Here is a 16,063-nt window from a genome sequence, read left to right as displayed (position 1 = left end):
AGGGAAGCAGCACTGGACAGAAAATCTCAAGCTCTGTTGGGAAGGAGCACTGGGAAGAAAACTCCAACCTGTGGGTGGGAAGGAGCCTTGGACAGATCCCCCAGCCCCGCAGGGCAGCAGCCCTGGACAGATCCCCAGCCCTGCAGGGCAGCAGCTCTGGACAAAACCCCAAGCCCTGTGTAAGGAAGGATCCCTGGACAAAATCCACAGCCCTGCAGGGCACAGCCCTGGACAGCTCCCCCAGCCCTGCAGGGCACAGCCCTGGCCCCGTGCCTGCAGGGTACCTGTGCTCCTGGGCCGTGTACTTGAGCAGCTCTGCCAGCTGCAGGGGGTACTTGCAGATCTTCTGCACGGGGGTGAGCAGGAAGCCGTCGATGGCGATGTCGATCATCTGCTGCAGCAGGCGGCACGCCTCGAAGAAGTGCTGGTACCTGCTGTCCTTCATCAGCTTGGAGAGCTCCATGCACGCGTCCAGGTGGTTGTTACAGTACTCAGAGTAGATCCAGAAGCCGTCTTGCTGTGAGGGCAGGAGGAGAAGGACGGGTTAGGCAGACACCTGGCTGATCAATGCCCCACCAGGGCTGGGAAGGGCAGGGTTCTGTGGGATCTGTGGGGCTGGTGGGCCAGCAGGGAAAGGACCCACATCTCTCCCCTGGAGGGAGAACCCTTCAGGCCACTAGGGTGAGAAAAAGTCTTCTCCCAGCCTTTTTCCTTGCTGTGACATGCAGATTCAATGTATCCCATTGGCTCCAGTGTTCTGCCCTGCCCCTCAAGATCTCTATATAAACCCCTGCTTTCCCTGCCTCAGTGGCTCCTACATCACTGAACCCTTCGAGGAAGAAGCTCGATAAAGCCCTCCTTGGAACCCCACAAGATGACCCCATCTCTCCTTCTGTGTCTCCTGGATCCCAGAAGAGCTGAAATCACCCAGCATGAGCACAGATGTACCTGTGCTCCCCAGGTGTCTTTTGCAAGACCCTTCTTCAGGGAGGTCACAGCCCTCTGAACAACACCCACCACAACAGGGATACTGGGAGAAACTCCCCCTGGGAGGGTGGGGAGGCCCTGGGATGGAATTCCCAGAGAAGCTGTGGCTGCCCCATCCCTGAAAGTGTTCAAGGATGATTTTGGAGTCTCATAAGTCTATAAAGGTGTCCTGCCCACAGCAGGGTGTGGAACAAAATGATCTTCCCAACCCAATCCTTCCAACCCAAACCAGTCTGGATTTCCAAGAAAGCACAGCCCAAGCAGGAGGAAGGACAGATCCTACAGTGCTCCTCCTGTTTGGAAGAGGTGCTGGGAAAGGAGGGACTGCAGAGAGGGACCTGCACTCTGACACCAGCCCGAGGTCTCTGCAGGTACAGCTGTGTTAATGTGAGCCCTGCACACAGTTGTGCTTGCTCTCAGCTTCAAATCCTGCAGGGAGGGTTTGAAAGGCACAACCCAGCAGAGCTCTGGCTTTTGGCAAGACAAGAGGACAACCTTGTTATCTCTAGAGCTCTTTCTCTGAGCCTGAAGCACCTGGCAAGTGTTTGGGGGCTGGGGATGTTTGAAATTCCCTTTACCAACAGGGAACCCAAGGTACTGCATGGATTTTCCCAGGAACAGAGCCCCAGAAAACACTAAAAACAAACAAAAAACCCACTGACACGCGTGCTCCTCTACCTTTTGGACTGCTCTAACAAGTCTTCTGATGTCTATTTTGTTGGAATGTCCTTTTTCTGCCTTCACTGACCACAGACTGTCACCTTTAACTCGGGCTTGATTCATCTGGGCCATGCAGACAAGGCAATGAAAGGGCAGAGGAAGATTTCCCTGGGAAGGAGGTGGGCACAGCCCAGCACCACAAATTAACTGGGAGACAGCCCAGGTCAAAGGCAGGTGCTGCAAACCAGCCAGTTCCACCGAGCTGTGGTCAATGCCTTCCCAATAAAGGACAGATTCTATTTAGCCAAGACATGCCTGCCCAGCAATTGCTTCTCAGTCCCTGAGGGTCCAAACAAGCTGCTTCTCTGGGAACAGGGATCCAGGGTCCTTCCCATCCCCACAGCTGACCCAGCCATGCACTGACAGCTCTCTCTTCCTGGAGAAAATGAGGAACAAGATGCTTTGGAGATCTCTGAACAGGATCTAAACATCCTCACCCCTCAGTTTCCCAAATGGCTAAGCAGGGACAATTTATCAGGAGTTTATCAGCCAGCTCTCAGCCCCTGTCTGGTGACAGGCAAGTGTCAGATCTTCCTCCAAATCTCAGCAGCAATTCTTGCTATTGTCACTATCAATGAATTGACAGCACAGCCTCAAGTCATGACATCTGAGTTACTGATTCTCAGCAAGATTTCCTACATCTTCCCAGCACAGAGGTGGAATGTGATGCTGCTTTCTGCAGGCTCTGATAAGAACCAGCCATGTTAACACCTCATGCACCTTGTCAGAGGAAACCCCAATGAGAGACCCAGGGATGTTTAAAAGATGCTGTGAAACTCTTTAGGGATGTGCTGCTGAAGTTTCAGGAATGTTTGTCAGGAGTTTCTCTGATAAGCAGTGAACTGCTGCCCTGACACAGCACAGGAGCTGCTCCCCTCTCCCTCCAGGAAAGCCTCCAGCTCTAGGGCTGGCATTTGTTTGACATTTCCTGCCACATTTACAACATTGGCCAATTTATCAGCTCCTGCAGGAGGTGGTTTATGGAACAGTAGGATGGGCCAGGCAAAATACTCCAGTATCTTCTCATCCATGTGCCTCAGATGTACTGGGGGTTATCCAACTGCATACCCAAGCTCTCCCTCCTCTCTGTCTCCCCCAGTACATGGAGCAGTCCCTGATCTGTTACCAGAAGAGGTTCCTGCCTTTGCCTTTGGGGTTTTCCCTCCCTCCCTCCCCAGCCAGGCCTGGAGGGACAGTGGCAGTGCACTCACGTGTTCCAGGAAGCAGGGCCCAATCTCACTGAGATGGGGGTCCTCGTTGTTGTACTGCTTCTCCAGGTCCCGCACGAAGCCCATCTGAAATCTGTAGATGTCCTCAATGTTCCCAAAGATGATTTTCAGCTGCTCGTCACTGAACATGTCCCTCCTCTTGCGGCACTGCTTTAAGTAACCCTGGGAGAGTGAGAAAGGAGGATTTGCAGAGAGCAGCCACAGCCAGGGGACAGCCCCAGGGAGGGGAGCCCAGTGCTCTGCAAACCCCACTGCCCCCAACACCTCCTACCCAGGTCTCCTACAAGCACTGCTGCCTCCCCATCCTTCCAGTGGCTCAGCCTCCACAGAAAGCTGTGAGGGGCTGTTTGAGCTCTGATTTCTCCTTTCAGCTCAGTAATCAGGACAAGGAAGCTGTTTAGTACCATCAGCAAGTTCTGTTTAGTATCTTTATCAACCACCTGGATGAGGGGATGGAGTGCACCCCCAACAAGTTTGCAGCTGATGTGCTGGAGGGTGGGAAGGCTCTGAGCAAATCCCCTCATCCTCCCACACCTCACCTGTCAGGATGATCATCACTGAATCACAGAATTTTTAATGTTGGAAAAGACCTTTAGGATTATCAAGTCCAACCAGAATGATTTAGACTAGAAACTCTGCAAGGCCAAATCTCAGCTGTTACAACTGGCCTGGTCTGTTTTGCAGCATCCTGACTAGAAAGAAACAACACAGGGGTCATCAGGAGATGACTGTGCTTACTCTGCTTGCCTTTATTACATAGGAAGGGGAAAAAATGAAGGGAAGAAAACGCCAGCAGCTCCAGTGGAATGACTAAATTTGGGAACTTGGGATGCTTAGTCACACTGCCAGCTGGTAACATGCAGCTGCTGGGCCACAATGAACACTGGAACCCTGCAATGAACTGTCCTTCAGCCTCACCATGTGGTTCCTGGCAGGGACAACTTCAAACATGAATGAGAAATGCAACTCTGGCTGACCTGGCCTGGACCCAACCTCTGCCATGTGCAGCTCAGCTCAGAGGATGCCGTCACCCTGAATTTCCTGGCTTTTCAGCTGAGAAGTTTGGGTTATGGAACACCTTCTACACTTCCCAGTCTAGGTCTCTCTTCCCCCAGGAGCTCCTTGATGACTCATTTCCCTGGGTTTCCCCCTCTGATTTTCCAAGGCCACAAGGAATGGGAGGAGGCTGCTTCCCACACTATGGGATGGTCACAGGGCAAACCAAAATTCAGACTGGGGAGAAATGACACAGAGCATCTCTCCAGGCAGATTTTCCTGTTTACCTGATGATCTCAGAATAGCCTGGGAAAAAACCCAAGGAAAAAGCCAGGAAAAAGCCCTCCCTGTGCCCATGGGACAGTGTTCCCTCACTGTGCTCTGAGTCCCTCCCCTCCTGAACACAGGAACGTCTCCCAGCCTCGGGGCTGCCATTGGCTGCAATTCCCATCCTCACTATTCCCACCCTCCCTGTGCTGCTTCATCATTTCTCTGGAATCACGTGTCTGGAGGAGCTGAAGCAGCACATTTCTGTGCAGGCACCTCTGAAAGCACAGGGAGAATAAAGGAATTTGAAGAGTTCCCAAGCCTCATCCTCTCTGTGCGTTTGAAGGTGGTTTCCAGCACAAGACAGGAAAAGGAGACTGAAGATTCATCCATAACATGCAGCAGAGGAGGCTGCTGCAGAGTTTTTCTAGTAAATTTACTTCTGTTACATAAAACAATGTCATCTTCCTTCTGCTCATCCCGTCAGGTTTGCTCAGAGAAGGGAGAGCTGACTGATGAGCAGATGTTGGAGAGGGTTTTGCTCAATGAATACCTAAAAATAGCTGCCAAACTGTCTGGCTTTAAAGTACTTTTCCATGTAGTCCCTGAAGTATAGGCCAAAGTTGGGCAGGATTTGCAGGAGGTTAAGTGCTGAGTTTTCTTCACCCCACAGTGGGCTTAGAGACAGCCAGGAGAGGTGGTCAGTCTGTCCATCCATCCATCCATCCATCCATCCATCCATCCATCCATCCATCCATCCATCCATCCATCCATCCATCCATCCATCCATCCATCCATCCATCCATCCATCCATCCATCCATCCATCCATCCATCCATCCATCCATCCATCCATCCATCCATCCATCCATCCATCCATCCATCCATCCATCCATCCATCCATCCATCCATCCATCCATCCATCCATCCATCCATCCATCCATCCATCCATCCATCCATCCATCCATCCATCCATCCATCCATCCATCCATCCATCCATCCATCCATCCATCCATCCATCCATCCCCCATCCATAACCCACCCATCCATAATCCATCCATCCATCCATCCATCCATCCATCCCTCCCTCCTGGTGCTGGCCAGCTCCTGAGCTCCCTGCCTGGCCAGACTCATGCCATGGGTGTTGGAGCAGTCACAGGGTGTGCAGTGACACAGGAGCAGGGAGTGGAAATGCATCCAGAAGCAGAGGGGAGCAATGGGAGGGCTCTTCACCACCACCCTCCAGGAACGACCTCCCATGCTCAGGTGCCTCCCTGGTGTCAGGATTTGTTATTCACTGCAGCTCAGAAATAATAACCACACACAGCTAAACTCAGCACTAAACCAGGCTCAGCCCAGCCAGAGCTGCTCTGCCTTCCCCTCTCACACCTCATCCTTCATCCTACACCTAAAACACCCCAAAACAAAGAGCCTGGGAAGAGGGGAATGTGCCCCTGTCAGAGCAGCTCACCAGGGGCTCTCTGCTGCCTGCTCGTGCTGTGGCACAAACAGCAGCCCTGCCCACCACGCCAGGGCACGGGGAGCCCAGCCCAGCCCAGCTCTGCCAGTCAGTCCAGCTCTCCCAGTCAGCCCAGCTCTGCCAGTCAGCCCAGCCCATCTCTCCCAGTCAGTCCAACCCAGCTCTCCCAGCCCAGTTCAGCCCATCTCTCCCAGTCAGTCCAGCCCAGCTCTCCCAGCCCAGCCCAGCTCTCCCAGTCCAGTCCATCTCTCCCAGCCCAGTCCAGCCCAGCTCTCCCAGTCAGTCCAGCCCAGCTGCTCGTGCTGTGGCACAAACAGCAGCCCTGCCCACCCCACCAGGGCACGGGGAGCCCAGCCCAGCCCATCTCTCCCAGCCAGTCCAGCCCAGCTCTCCCAGTTCATCCCAGCTCTCCCAGCCCAGCCCTGCTCACACCCCGCTGTTCCAGCCCCCAGCTGACAGAGCCCAGGGAGCCTTCCCCACAGAGGGATTGCTGGGGTTAGACTGAGCATACTGAGCCTCTCTCCAGCAAGGCACAGCCCATCGTTGCACAGATGAGAATGCCCATTTCAGCCCTCCTCCCTGCTTAGCTGAATCATTTCCTGATGCTCTACCTGCAGCTAAGATTTATCCCCTCAATCCCAGTCTGCATCACACAGAGCAAAGAGAGAGCAGAGCTTTCTGGATTTCTCCTGTCTGGGATACATCATTAGGGGCAGCAAATCAGTGCTCCCCCACTGCAGCTGAACCTGTCTGCACCTCCTGAGAATCCCAATTGGCAGAAACATGGTGACATGGCTGGAGATGCAAGTTAAGGTTTATTTTAGTTTCTTTTGTTTTCGTTTCCAACAGAAAAGTGCAAATGCAGGAAAAGAAACAAAATGTGGAGAAGTGTCTGCAGTCTTCCCTTCTCCAATGCAAAGCTCTCTGACCGAAATAGCACACTGAAATTAAGCTCATTTGTTTCCAAATTGAAATCCCAAGGCTCTTCCATATTTGAAAAGTGTCATAGATGCTTTTTGGATGGCTGCTCTGTCTTGCTGGGAGGAAAGCAGCAAGGATGAAGGGAGGAAGACATTCCTCTAAGCACCATCCCCAAGGGGCTTCACCACATTGACTGGGCACAGGCTCACTAAATCCTAAACATTGCGAGGGATGAGCCGAAAGCCATCCCCAGACTTTGATTTCAGGGCTCACAAACTTCTGCCTCTCAGTGATAAGGACATCTCCACACACAGTGCTCAACTCTGGCACAGCCACATGTTCCCCTTCCCAGACACCCAGCAGCACAGGCTCTGCACCTTGGGCTCAGCTCAGGGCACTAATCCTGAACCCAAGGGGTTGTAGGGGTTAATTGTGCCCTAACGAACAAGAACCAAGTTGGGGATTTGTGGGGTCAGTCACTAAAGTCCATTGCTTGCTGGTTCTCTTCTTCATTTCCCATGGTGGAAACGTTTTGCCCTCACTCTCACCATGAAAAAGGCAAATGGGGGCCATCCTGAGCCAGGGGAAATCGTGAACCCGACATGAAAGGCACAGATGACATGGGTAACTGATTGGTTTAATTACAACCTAATTTCCTCAATCACAAGTTCAAAAGTAGATGGCATTGGGTTTTAATTAAGAAGGCTGCTTGAAGGATCTCAACCTCATCATGTTTTAGTCAAAGAGCTATGGAATAAAGGTCAGGAAATTGCACTTTTGGCTAATACAAACTAAAGGAATTATCAGATCCAGCAGGAAATTCTCAGAACTGTCAATACATATTGACAGATGCTGCTCCTCCATTAGACACAGTCTTCAGACACTTCAGCTTGTTCCCAAATCACCCAGGGACAAACCCAGGCTCAACCCTTGCCAGCCCCTCACCATGGGCAGGTGTGCCCCAGCTCCAGGTACCTCAAAGATGTCCTTGAAGTGTTTGATGTAATGGGGACAGAGCCAGGCCAGCCCCATGTCCTGTTCCCAGCTCCAGGTACCTCAAATATGTCCTTGAGATGTTTGGTGTAATGGCAACAGCCCCAGGCCAGCTCCAAGGGTAGCCCCAGCCCCAGGTACCTCACAGATGTCCTTGAAGTGTTTGATGTAATGGGGACAGAGCCAGGCCTGTTCCCATGTCCTGTTCCCAGCCCCCATGTCCTGTTCCCAGTCCCCATGTCCTGTTCCCAGCCCCAGGTACCTCACAGATGTCCTTGAAGTGTTTGATGTAATGGGGACAGAGCCAGGCCTGTTCCCATGTCCTGTTCCCACCCCCAGGTACCTCACAGATGTCCTTGAGGTGTTTGATGTAGTGGGGATAGAGCCAGGCCTGTCCCCATGTCCTGTTCCAGCCCCCATGTCCTGTTCCAGTCCCCATGTCCTGTTCCCAGCCCCAGGTACCTCACAGATGTCCCTGAGGTGTTTGGTGCAGTAGGAACAGCCCCAGGCCAGTCCCCAAGGGTAGCCCCAGCCCCAGGTACCTCACAGATGTCCTTGAGGTGTTTGATGTAGTGGCGCTCAGTGCTCATGATCTCGTTGATGACGTTGGCTCTCATCTGGTCGCGGTTCTGCACGGTCCTGCCCAGGCACAGGCAGTCGGCGCTGGGGTCCAGGTGCCCGTTCTGCACCTCGCTGGTTCCCTCCTCCACGCCATCCTCCTGGTTCACCCATAGCTGGGGACAGAGGCAGGCACAGGGATCACTGCCAGCAGCAGCAGGGCTGGCTCAGGGCTGCAGGGCCCTGGGAGATGTTGGATCCACCCCTCCTCAGCCCATGGGCTGTGCACACAGCTCCCAGCCCACCCTGCCCAGCTCCATACTGGCACAGCCAGCCCCAAACACTCCCCATCTCCTGGGGATTGCAGTGCTGGCTGCTCTGACCCCAGATGTGAAATCCCCCTGTGACAGGGTGAATGAATGAATGAGTGAATGCTGCCAAGAGCTTCCGACTGAGAGGGGCACGAGTGAGACAGGGCAGCCTGAGGAAAACTGCAGTGCTGCTGGCAAGCACACTGTCCCAGCTCCTGGCACCCCCAGCTGGGCCCCTCTGAGCACAGGATCCTCTGGGAGAAGGGCTAAGCCCTTCCCAGGGGACTGATTCCAGGAGGAGATATGTCCATATGGATTCCATATGGAGATATCTGGCTGGTCCAGAGATCTGAAGTGCACATCAGCTCTGGGCTGTGTTTCTGGAGCTCTGTCACCTCCCAGGCTCTGAAGGAGCTCTGATTCCATTTCTCAGCAGCTTTCCTCATCAGCTCACAGGGACAGCCTTCCTGGCTCAGGCAAGTCCCATATCTCAGCAGCCCAGCACTGGGATCCCCAAACCATGGCACCCCCAGAGCAGAAGGGACACCCCTGAGCAAGGGTCCTAACCCTGGGGGCTGAGGGCAGCTTGGGACAGGTGCACTGGGCACTGAAAATTACAAAAAGCAGTGAAAAAGGATCTGTGTGTTCTCAGCACATTGAAGCTGCCTTCCAGTATCAAATAAAAAGCATCCACAGAAATTGCAAATTCCACCTCTCCCCTGTGTGTCTGAACCAGCCTGCGCTCTGCACACACCATACGGATCAAGGGCTCCTTCTGTTACCTTTTCCCACAAAAGCTGCTTCAAATAACTCTGATTGACTCAAATTGGGCTCAGGGTAGTTTGTAAACAAACATTAAATAAAACTTAGAGCTGACAGAAATACCCCTGTCTTTCACAGACCACCTCAGCTGTGATGGAAATGAGGCAATTTCTCTCCTCAGTGTTTGAAGTGCCCAAATGCTGGGGACTTTCAAACTAAAAATACATTTTCCTGTGAGCAGTGGAACTGTCCGCACACAGAGTACAAGCAAACCAGGCAGCATCATTAACCTGATCTTCAGGCTTCCTTTTAATGTTAATAGTGTTTCCAGCTTCCCCATTATTCAGTTTAAACTGGGCTGTGCACAGATTGTAAAGGGCAGTGTTCCTGTAAATTAGGAAAGTAAAAAACCTCCAAACCTGCCCCTGCTCCTTCCCTGCATTCCCAACCAGCAGCTGTTCTGCTAAACCACCTCTTGCAGCTCCCACGTTCTGCCCTCCCACAGGCAGTTGTAAAGGCCAAGGAAAAAAACAAACACCAAAAAACCCAAACCCATCTCTTCTTTAGCAGGATGTTAATGATGCTGCAAATCTGGGGGATCAAAAAGGGGTTTTGTAGGATTTCTATCAGCACTGGCAGGCCTGGCTGAGGCCTGGGTCACTGTGAGGGAGCTGCTGATCCAATCCCACCAAATACAGTGGAATCCAGCATGGAAAACCTCTCCTGGCATGCTGAAACAAATGTTCAAAAAACCAAAAAATTTCTAGCCCAAAATCTGGCTAGGAAAGTGTCTCTTTCAGCAAGCCCACCCTCCTCTGGAAGAGGTTTGGGGTCCACTGAGGCAGAGCAACACCCCATGAACGTGAGCAGTGGTTTGTGCTGAAAAAGAAATAAAAAAAAAATAAAATTTAAATAAATAAATGAAACAAGTGTTGCTGCTGAGCAATGTCCCTGTTGGGGTAAGGGACCTCAGGGCCAACTACTGACAGCAGTGCCACCAATTTCAGTGCTGGGAAAACCTGGGGGCACCCTGAGAAGGGAAAATGGGTCCTGGGAAGGCCAGAATGGCACAGGGAGTCCTGCAAGGGACATGTCCTGGTGGCAGCTTCACTGGCATTCCAACAAACAGATGTGGAAAATCCAGCAGGAGCAGTGTGGGGATGAGACCCTGTTGGTTGAAGTTTAAAATAACTTCCCACCCTGCTTTTCCTCTCCTACAGAAAGGGATTCTGCAGCCTTCCCAAACCCAACAGGAACAGCCTGTTACCAAGTCTGATGACATTCCTGCCAGTTTGGCAGCAGAGCACATTTTTAAAGCTCTACCTCCTGGAGTCAGGTGATCATGAGAAAAAATTTGATTTTCACTTAAAAAAAAGGCAGAAAGATCTGATCATTACAAGGCATGTGTGTGTAAGCCTGAGTCATGAGTCCTAAAGGCTTTGAAACTCCAAGGCAGATAGCAAACTTACAAACTTCCAGGATTCCTCAAATTCAGGCTGCCTTTTGTGCACAGCAGGAACACTCCCTCCTTCCTCATCTGCAAATCTCAGGAGTCCTGCTTTCTTCTTTAATGAAATTTTTGCTCCTTCCTGCTAGAATCCATGTTCCCAAAAGGAGAAAAAAGTACAGTTCTAGTCTAGATGACTTCTGCCTTAGATTAAAAACAAATGCAACAATTTTATCAGCTCCAGAGGAAGCTGAAGGTGCTTCCACCCTGCTCCCTTCAGCCCCTGCTGCTGGAAGGATGAATCCCACTGTGTTGTTCAAACACTCCTGTTTCCATCTAAACCTCTGAAGTTCTCTGAAATTCCACCAAGGATCCTTCTTCCAGGGCATCATTTGAAGTTGGGAGCATGAGTAATAAAAGCTGGCGTGCAGTGGCAGCTCTGGCACTGACCTTGGCCCAGTCCCTGCAGCTGGAGGGACCTAAACCCAGGGATAGCCATGGAAAAACTGATGGAGCTGTTGAAATCTGGGCTGAAATGCATCCCCAGACCCTTGTTCTCACCCAGGAGCAGCATCTGCTGAGACACCCCTGGGGCTGGGTTTGCCCCCCTCAGCACTGGGGGGGAGCTGGGCCGTGCTGGGCCAAGGGAGGTGGCACTCCAAGGGTTAACTGTGCCCTCTGTCCCAGTGCCACCAGCCCAGGCTGGATCCCTGGGCCTCAGTGATGGAGTGCAGGTGACAGTGAGGTGGCACAGCCACACTGGGAGATGCTGGCCTCGCCCCAAAACTTCTGCAATGTCACATTGAGTGATTTGGATAAAGCTGCAAACGCTCCTGCTTTAACCCAGCACCTCTGCCAGGGTCATCCCTCTGTTTCACACCCAGGGGGCTCCCAAAAATGCCTGAATTTCCCTCCTTCCTGTGGGGAACAGCTGAGATCACACTCCTGGAAAAAGGTCTGTCTGCTCCCCATCTCTCCAAAGGGACGCAAAGGCACTGCTGCCCCTCCCTCTCAGAGCAAATATCTCCATTCTTAGAAAAGAAACTTCAGACTCTGTTTTTTTCCCAGGTTCATCCCACCTCTCCAGCACTCCCAGCTCAGGATGGGTGGCTGCCATCCCTGTGGGGATTTCTAGGGATAAATAATAAATAATAAAGCTGGGCCGTGCTGGGCCAAACAATAACAAAACAAATATAAACAATAATAAATCCAGGGTCTCTTTAAACACCTCTGCAATGGAAAACATCAGGGGCTGTAAAATGAAACAGCAATGGGAGGGCTTTCCCCCAGGCCATGAAAAGCACCCAGCAAGCAAACCACCAAGCCCTGAGAGCCATTCTGGGCTTTTTGTATCAAGAATCAATTAAAAGAAATCAGTAAAAACTACAGGGAAAAAAATCAAGTAGCATAACACTGGTCCTACATGATGTTTCCCATCGAGAGGCCCCTCCATGTGGAGAGGAACAGATTTATCATGAGGCTCCCAGTCCTATTCCAAAATTCAACCTAATTGGGAAGTCATGACCAGCTCTTGTGTAATGCAAGAACTTGCAGAGGCAGATAAAAGTAAAATAATCACGGAAAAAAGGCCCTTTTCCCTAAGGAGCACTTCTGGGAGCCAGGGAGAGCTGATGGCTGCATTGTGCTAATTCATGTTCTCCATGACTGATATCCTTTTGGAAAGGGAAAAAAGGGAGAGCCGGGGAGCCACAGGCCAGGCAGGCTCACCCCAGTGCCCAGCAGGAGCACGGAGCAGATTCCTGGAAAATCTGTTCAGGCACGTGGAGGGCACGGAGGTGACTGGGGAGAGCCACCAGAGCTTCCCTGGGGGCAGAGCGTGCCTGACACATTCAGTGACCTGGGACACGGTGTTACAGAGCCCAGAGCCCTGCCAGGGCCTGAAGGGGCTCCAGGAGAGCTGCAGAGGGACTGGGGACAAGGGATGGAGGGACAGGACACAGGGAGTGGCTCCCACTGCCAGAGGGCAGGGATGGATGGGAGATTGGGAATTGGGAATTGTTCCCTGGCAGGGTGGGCAGGCCCTGGCACAAGTGCACACCCTGGATCCCTGGCAGTGCCCAAGGCCAGGTTGGGCATTGGGACACCCTGGGACAGTGGGAGGTGTCCCTGCCATGGCAGAGGTGGCACTGGGTGGGTTTTAAGGTCCCTCCCAGCCCAAACCAGTGTGTGATTCTATGATATAAAATCTCTGTAAATACAATGTATCAGCTTGCAGCTTTACCCAAATGGCACTGGGCCAGCAGCACTGACCTGCAATGATTGCAGATTTACCCTGCTCGGTGCAGGCACTGGATGGAGAGGACTTTTTCCTTCAACAGGCACCAAGGCCTGATCACCTCATAATGATCAGAAAGCACAACAAAGCAAACATGTTAGCAGCCAGCTGGATGATTAACCTGCTGCCACTGGATATTCACAAGGACACAACCAGAGATAATGTGCCATTCTGGATTCTCACTCCCAATTAACTCATGTGGCAGATTAATGACACACACACATCCTTCAGAGAGCTGCTGCCATCCCAGGGAATCTGGATTGTACAGGACAGGGGTTAAGGTGCCAGAGGATCCAATAACCTGGGAAATCCATGGAAGCACAGAGCCTCAGGACCCTCTCCCACCCCTCCACCCTGCCCTGCAGCAGAGCAGCTCCATTCCCACAGGATCTGCTCCTTTTCCTGCCTCCCTGAGCTGCCAGCAGGGCTGTGTCCTTGTCAGCAGCCCCGTGCAGTGTCACACCTCAGTGCAGTGTCACATCCCTGTGCAGTGTCACACCCTGTGCAGTGTCACACCCTGTGCAGTGTCACACCCCGTGCAGTGTCACATCCCCAACCTGTGCAGTGTCACAGCCCTGTGCAGTGTCACATCTCCAACCTGTGCAGTGTCACACCTCAGTGCAGTGTCACAGCCTGTGCAGTGTCACACCCCTGTGCAGTGTCACACCCCGTGCAGTGTCACATCCCCAACCTGTGCAGTGTCACAGCCTGCGCAGTGTCACACCCCTGTGCAGTGTCACACCCCGTGCAGTGTCACATCCCCAACCTGTGCAGTGTCACAGCCTGCGCAGTGTCACACCCCTGTGCAGTGTCACACCCCGTGCAGTGTCACATCCCCAACCTGTGCAGTGTCACAGCCTGCGCAGTGTCACACCCCTGTGCAGTGTCACACCCCGTGCAGTGTCACATCCCCAACCTGTGCAGTGTCACAGCCTGCGCAGTGTCACACCCCTGTGCAGTGTCACACCCCGTGCAGTGTCACATCCCCAACCTGTGCAGTGTCACAGCCTGCGCAGTGTCACACCCCTGTGCAGTGTCACACCCCGTGCAGTGTCACATCCCCAACCTGTGCAGTGTCGCAGCCTGTGCAGTGTCACATCCCCCACCCCTGTCCATCCCCAGCCCGTCCATCCCCAGCCCTGTCCATCCCACCCCACCACACTCCCCTCTGGATTAAGGAGGTTGGTTGCCCATCTGCAGCCCAGGAGGGCCCGTGGTGCAGAGCTCTGCACAAGCAAAGCAGCAGCAGCCTCCAGGCTCAGCCTGCCCTGGGCTCTGCCGAGGTGTTCCCCTTCCCCAGGCTCCAGGAGGAGTGAGGAGCTGCAGGAGATGCTGTGTGTCCCCCGGAGCTGTCCCTGCCAGCCCTGGCCCCTGCCCAGCAGGGGAGGGCTGGGAATGTGCATGCAGTTTGCTGGGAAGCACAGAGCATCTCCTGCATCCTCTTCCAGGACAAGGAACAGGACATTTGGCAGCAGAAGGACAGGCAGCTGAAGCAAGGGGCTTTCCCCTCCCGTGGTCCCACCACCCTTTTCTTCCCCAGCCTGAATTTCTCCCTCAGTAATCTGCCCCCAGCCTCAGTGGCCTCCACACCTTGCAGCCCACAGGCTCTTTGATACCTTCTCTTTCCTGCCTCCAATTGCCCCCAGCTTTAGCAAAGCCTCTTCAGCTCTTCTTCTCCTCCCTAAAACTCTCATTCCCAGTCTCAGAAATTCCCTTTACCCAAGGGGAGAAACACCCTTTAGTCATTTCTGGGAAAGGAGAAAGCAGGGCCCTGCTGGGATTCTGTAGGGACAGCTCCAGGCTCTGTATCCCTGAAAGGGGAACAAGAACAGCTCAGAGAACAGGCCCTGTGCTCCCTCCTGCTCCCTGCAATCCAAATGCACATTCCCAGGGGCTGCAGCTCCAGCACGGACCAAAACCTGCTTGGACACTGCAGCAAACTGCATCAGAACCCTGGGAATCAGGGCTCAGCCCCCCATTTCCCACAGCCCAAGCCCTGCTGGCACTCAGGAGGGAAGAGCAGCAGCTCAGAGCCCCCTCAGAGCCCTGCCAGGCTGAGGAAGGGCAGGCCCAGGGAAGGGGCTCTGCAGGTTTGTGCCTGGAGGGGCTGTGGAGATTCCTGCCTGCTTTGCCTGACTCAAAGAAAGGCCTCCAAACTCTGGTTTAGCCCCTCCAAACTCTGGGTTTGCCCCTCCAAACTCTGGTTTAGCCCCTCCAAACTCTGGTTTAGCCCCTCCAAACTCTGGGTTTGCCCCTCCAAACTCTGGTTTAGCCCCTCCAAACTCTGGTTTAGCCCCTCCAAACTCTGGTTTAGCCCCTCCAAACTCTGGGTTTGCCCCTCCAAACTCTGGTTTAGCCCCTCCAAACTCTGGTTTAGCCCCTCCAAACTCTGGTTTAGCCCCTCCAAACTCTGGGTTTGCCCCTCCAAACTCTGATTTAGCCTCTCCAAACTCTGGTTTAGCCCCTCCAAACTCTCGGTTTGCCTCTCCAAACTCTGGGTTTGCCCCTCCAAACTCTGGGTTTGCCCCTCCAAACCAGCCTGTCCAGGGAAGGGCACAGTGCCAGTGTGTGTGACCCCTCTGGGGGCCCTGTCTGGGCTGCAGGTGGCACAGGGAGCCCTGGGGTGCTCCTTGCCTTTAGGAACCCCAAACTCTGCAGCTCAGCCTGTCCCCAGCAGCGCTGCCCGTGCTGGGCCCTGCCTCCAGCACAGCTATTTGTGAGCTGGATTTACCACAGGAGAATCAAATCTCCTTTAGAAGGCTCTGACTGCAGCTCCATCCTCTTTCTTTGGGCAATCTGATGGCCCTGGCTCTGAGGGAATGCTAATGCAAGGGCTGCAGGGGGGGAAAGCAGGTGAGTGATGAGCTCAACAAGATACAATCAGATTTTACAGGCAAAAAGAAGCAGATGGGGCAGCAAACTGGGGAATTACACCTGCAATACAGAGCTAAACCCACCTGCCCAGTAAAGGCACTGGGACCAGGCTCTGGGTTCAGAGTCTCCTTCTCCACAGTGCCTTAAAAGCTCACTCCAATTTATCCAGCACTTCTCCTTTAGCAGCAGAAAATAAAGTGGGTCAAAGGCAGCTTTTCAGCAGG

The 16,063-nt window shown here is 53.1% G+C and overlaps 1 protein-coding gene across 8 annotated transcripts in view; it reads right to left on the bottom strand.

The window, feature by feature from the left end:
- ARHGEF9 (Cdc42 guanine nucleotide exchange factor 9) overlaps window positions 1-16,063 on the bottom strand; it is a 170,670-nt gene that overhangs the window by 43,512 nt on the left and 111,095 nt on the right. For all 8 annotated transcript variants that reach the window (XM_031063383.1, XM_005428719.2, XM_031063384.1 and 5 more), the window contains exons 3-5: window positions 8,134-8,325; window positions 2,919-3,098; window positions 285-517 (exon numbers count right to left, since the gene is read on the bottom strand). In XM_031063383.1, the coding sequence (XP_030919243.1) occupies window positions 285-517; window positions 2,919-3,098; window positions 8,134-8,325 (605 nt within the window). The remainder of the gene's footprint in view (window positions 1-284; window positions 518-2,918; window positions 3,099-8,133; window positions 8,326-16,063) is intronic.

This window comes from Geospiza fortis, unplaced genomic scaffold (genome assembly GCF_000277835.1).
Source record: "Geospiza fortis unplaced genomic scaffold, GeoFor_1.0 scaffold117, whole genome shotgun sequence".
NCBI lineage: Eukaryota > Metazoa > Chordata > Aves > Passeriformes > Thraupidae > Geospiza > Geospiza fortis.
The sequence above is the reverse complement of the archived record's forward strand: the minus strand, read 5'-3'. Positions and strand labels throughout refer to the sequence as shown.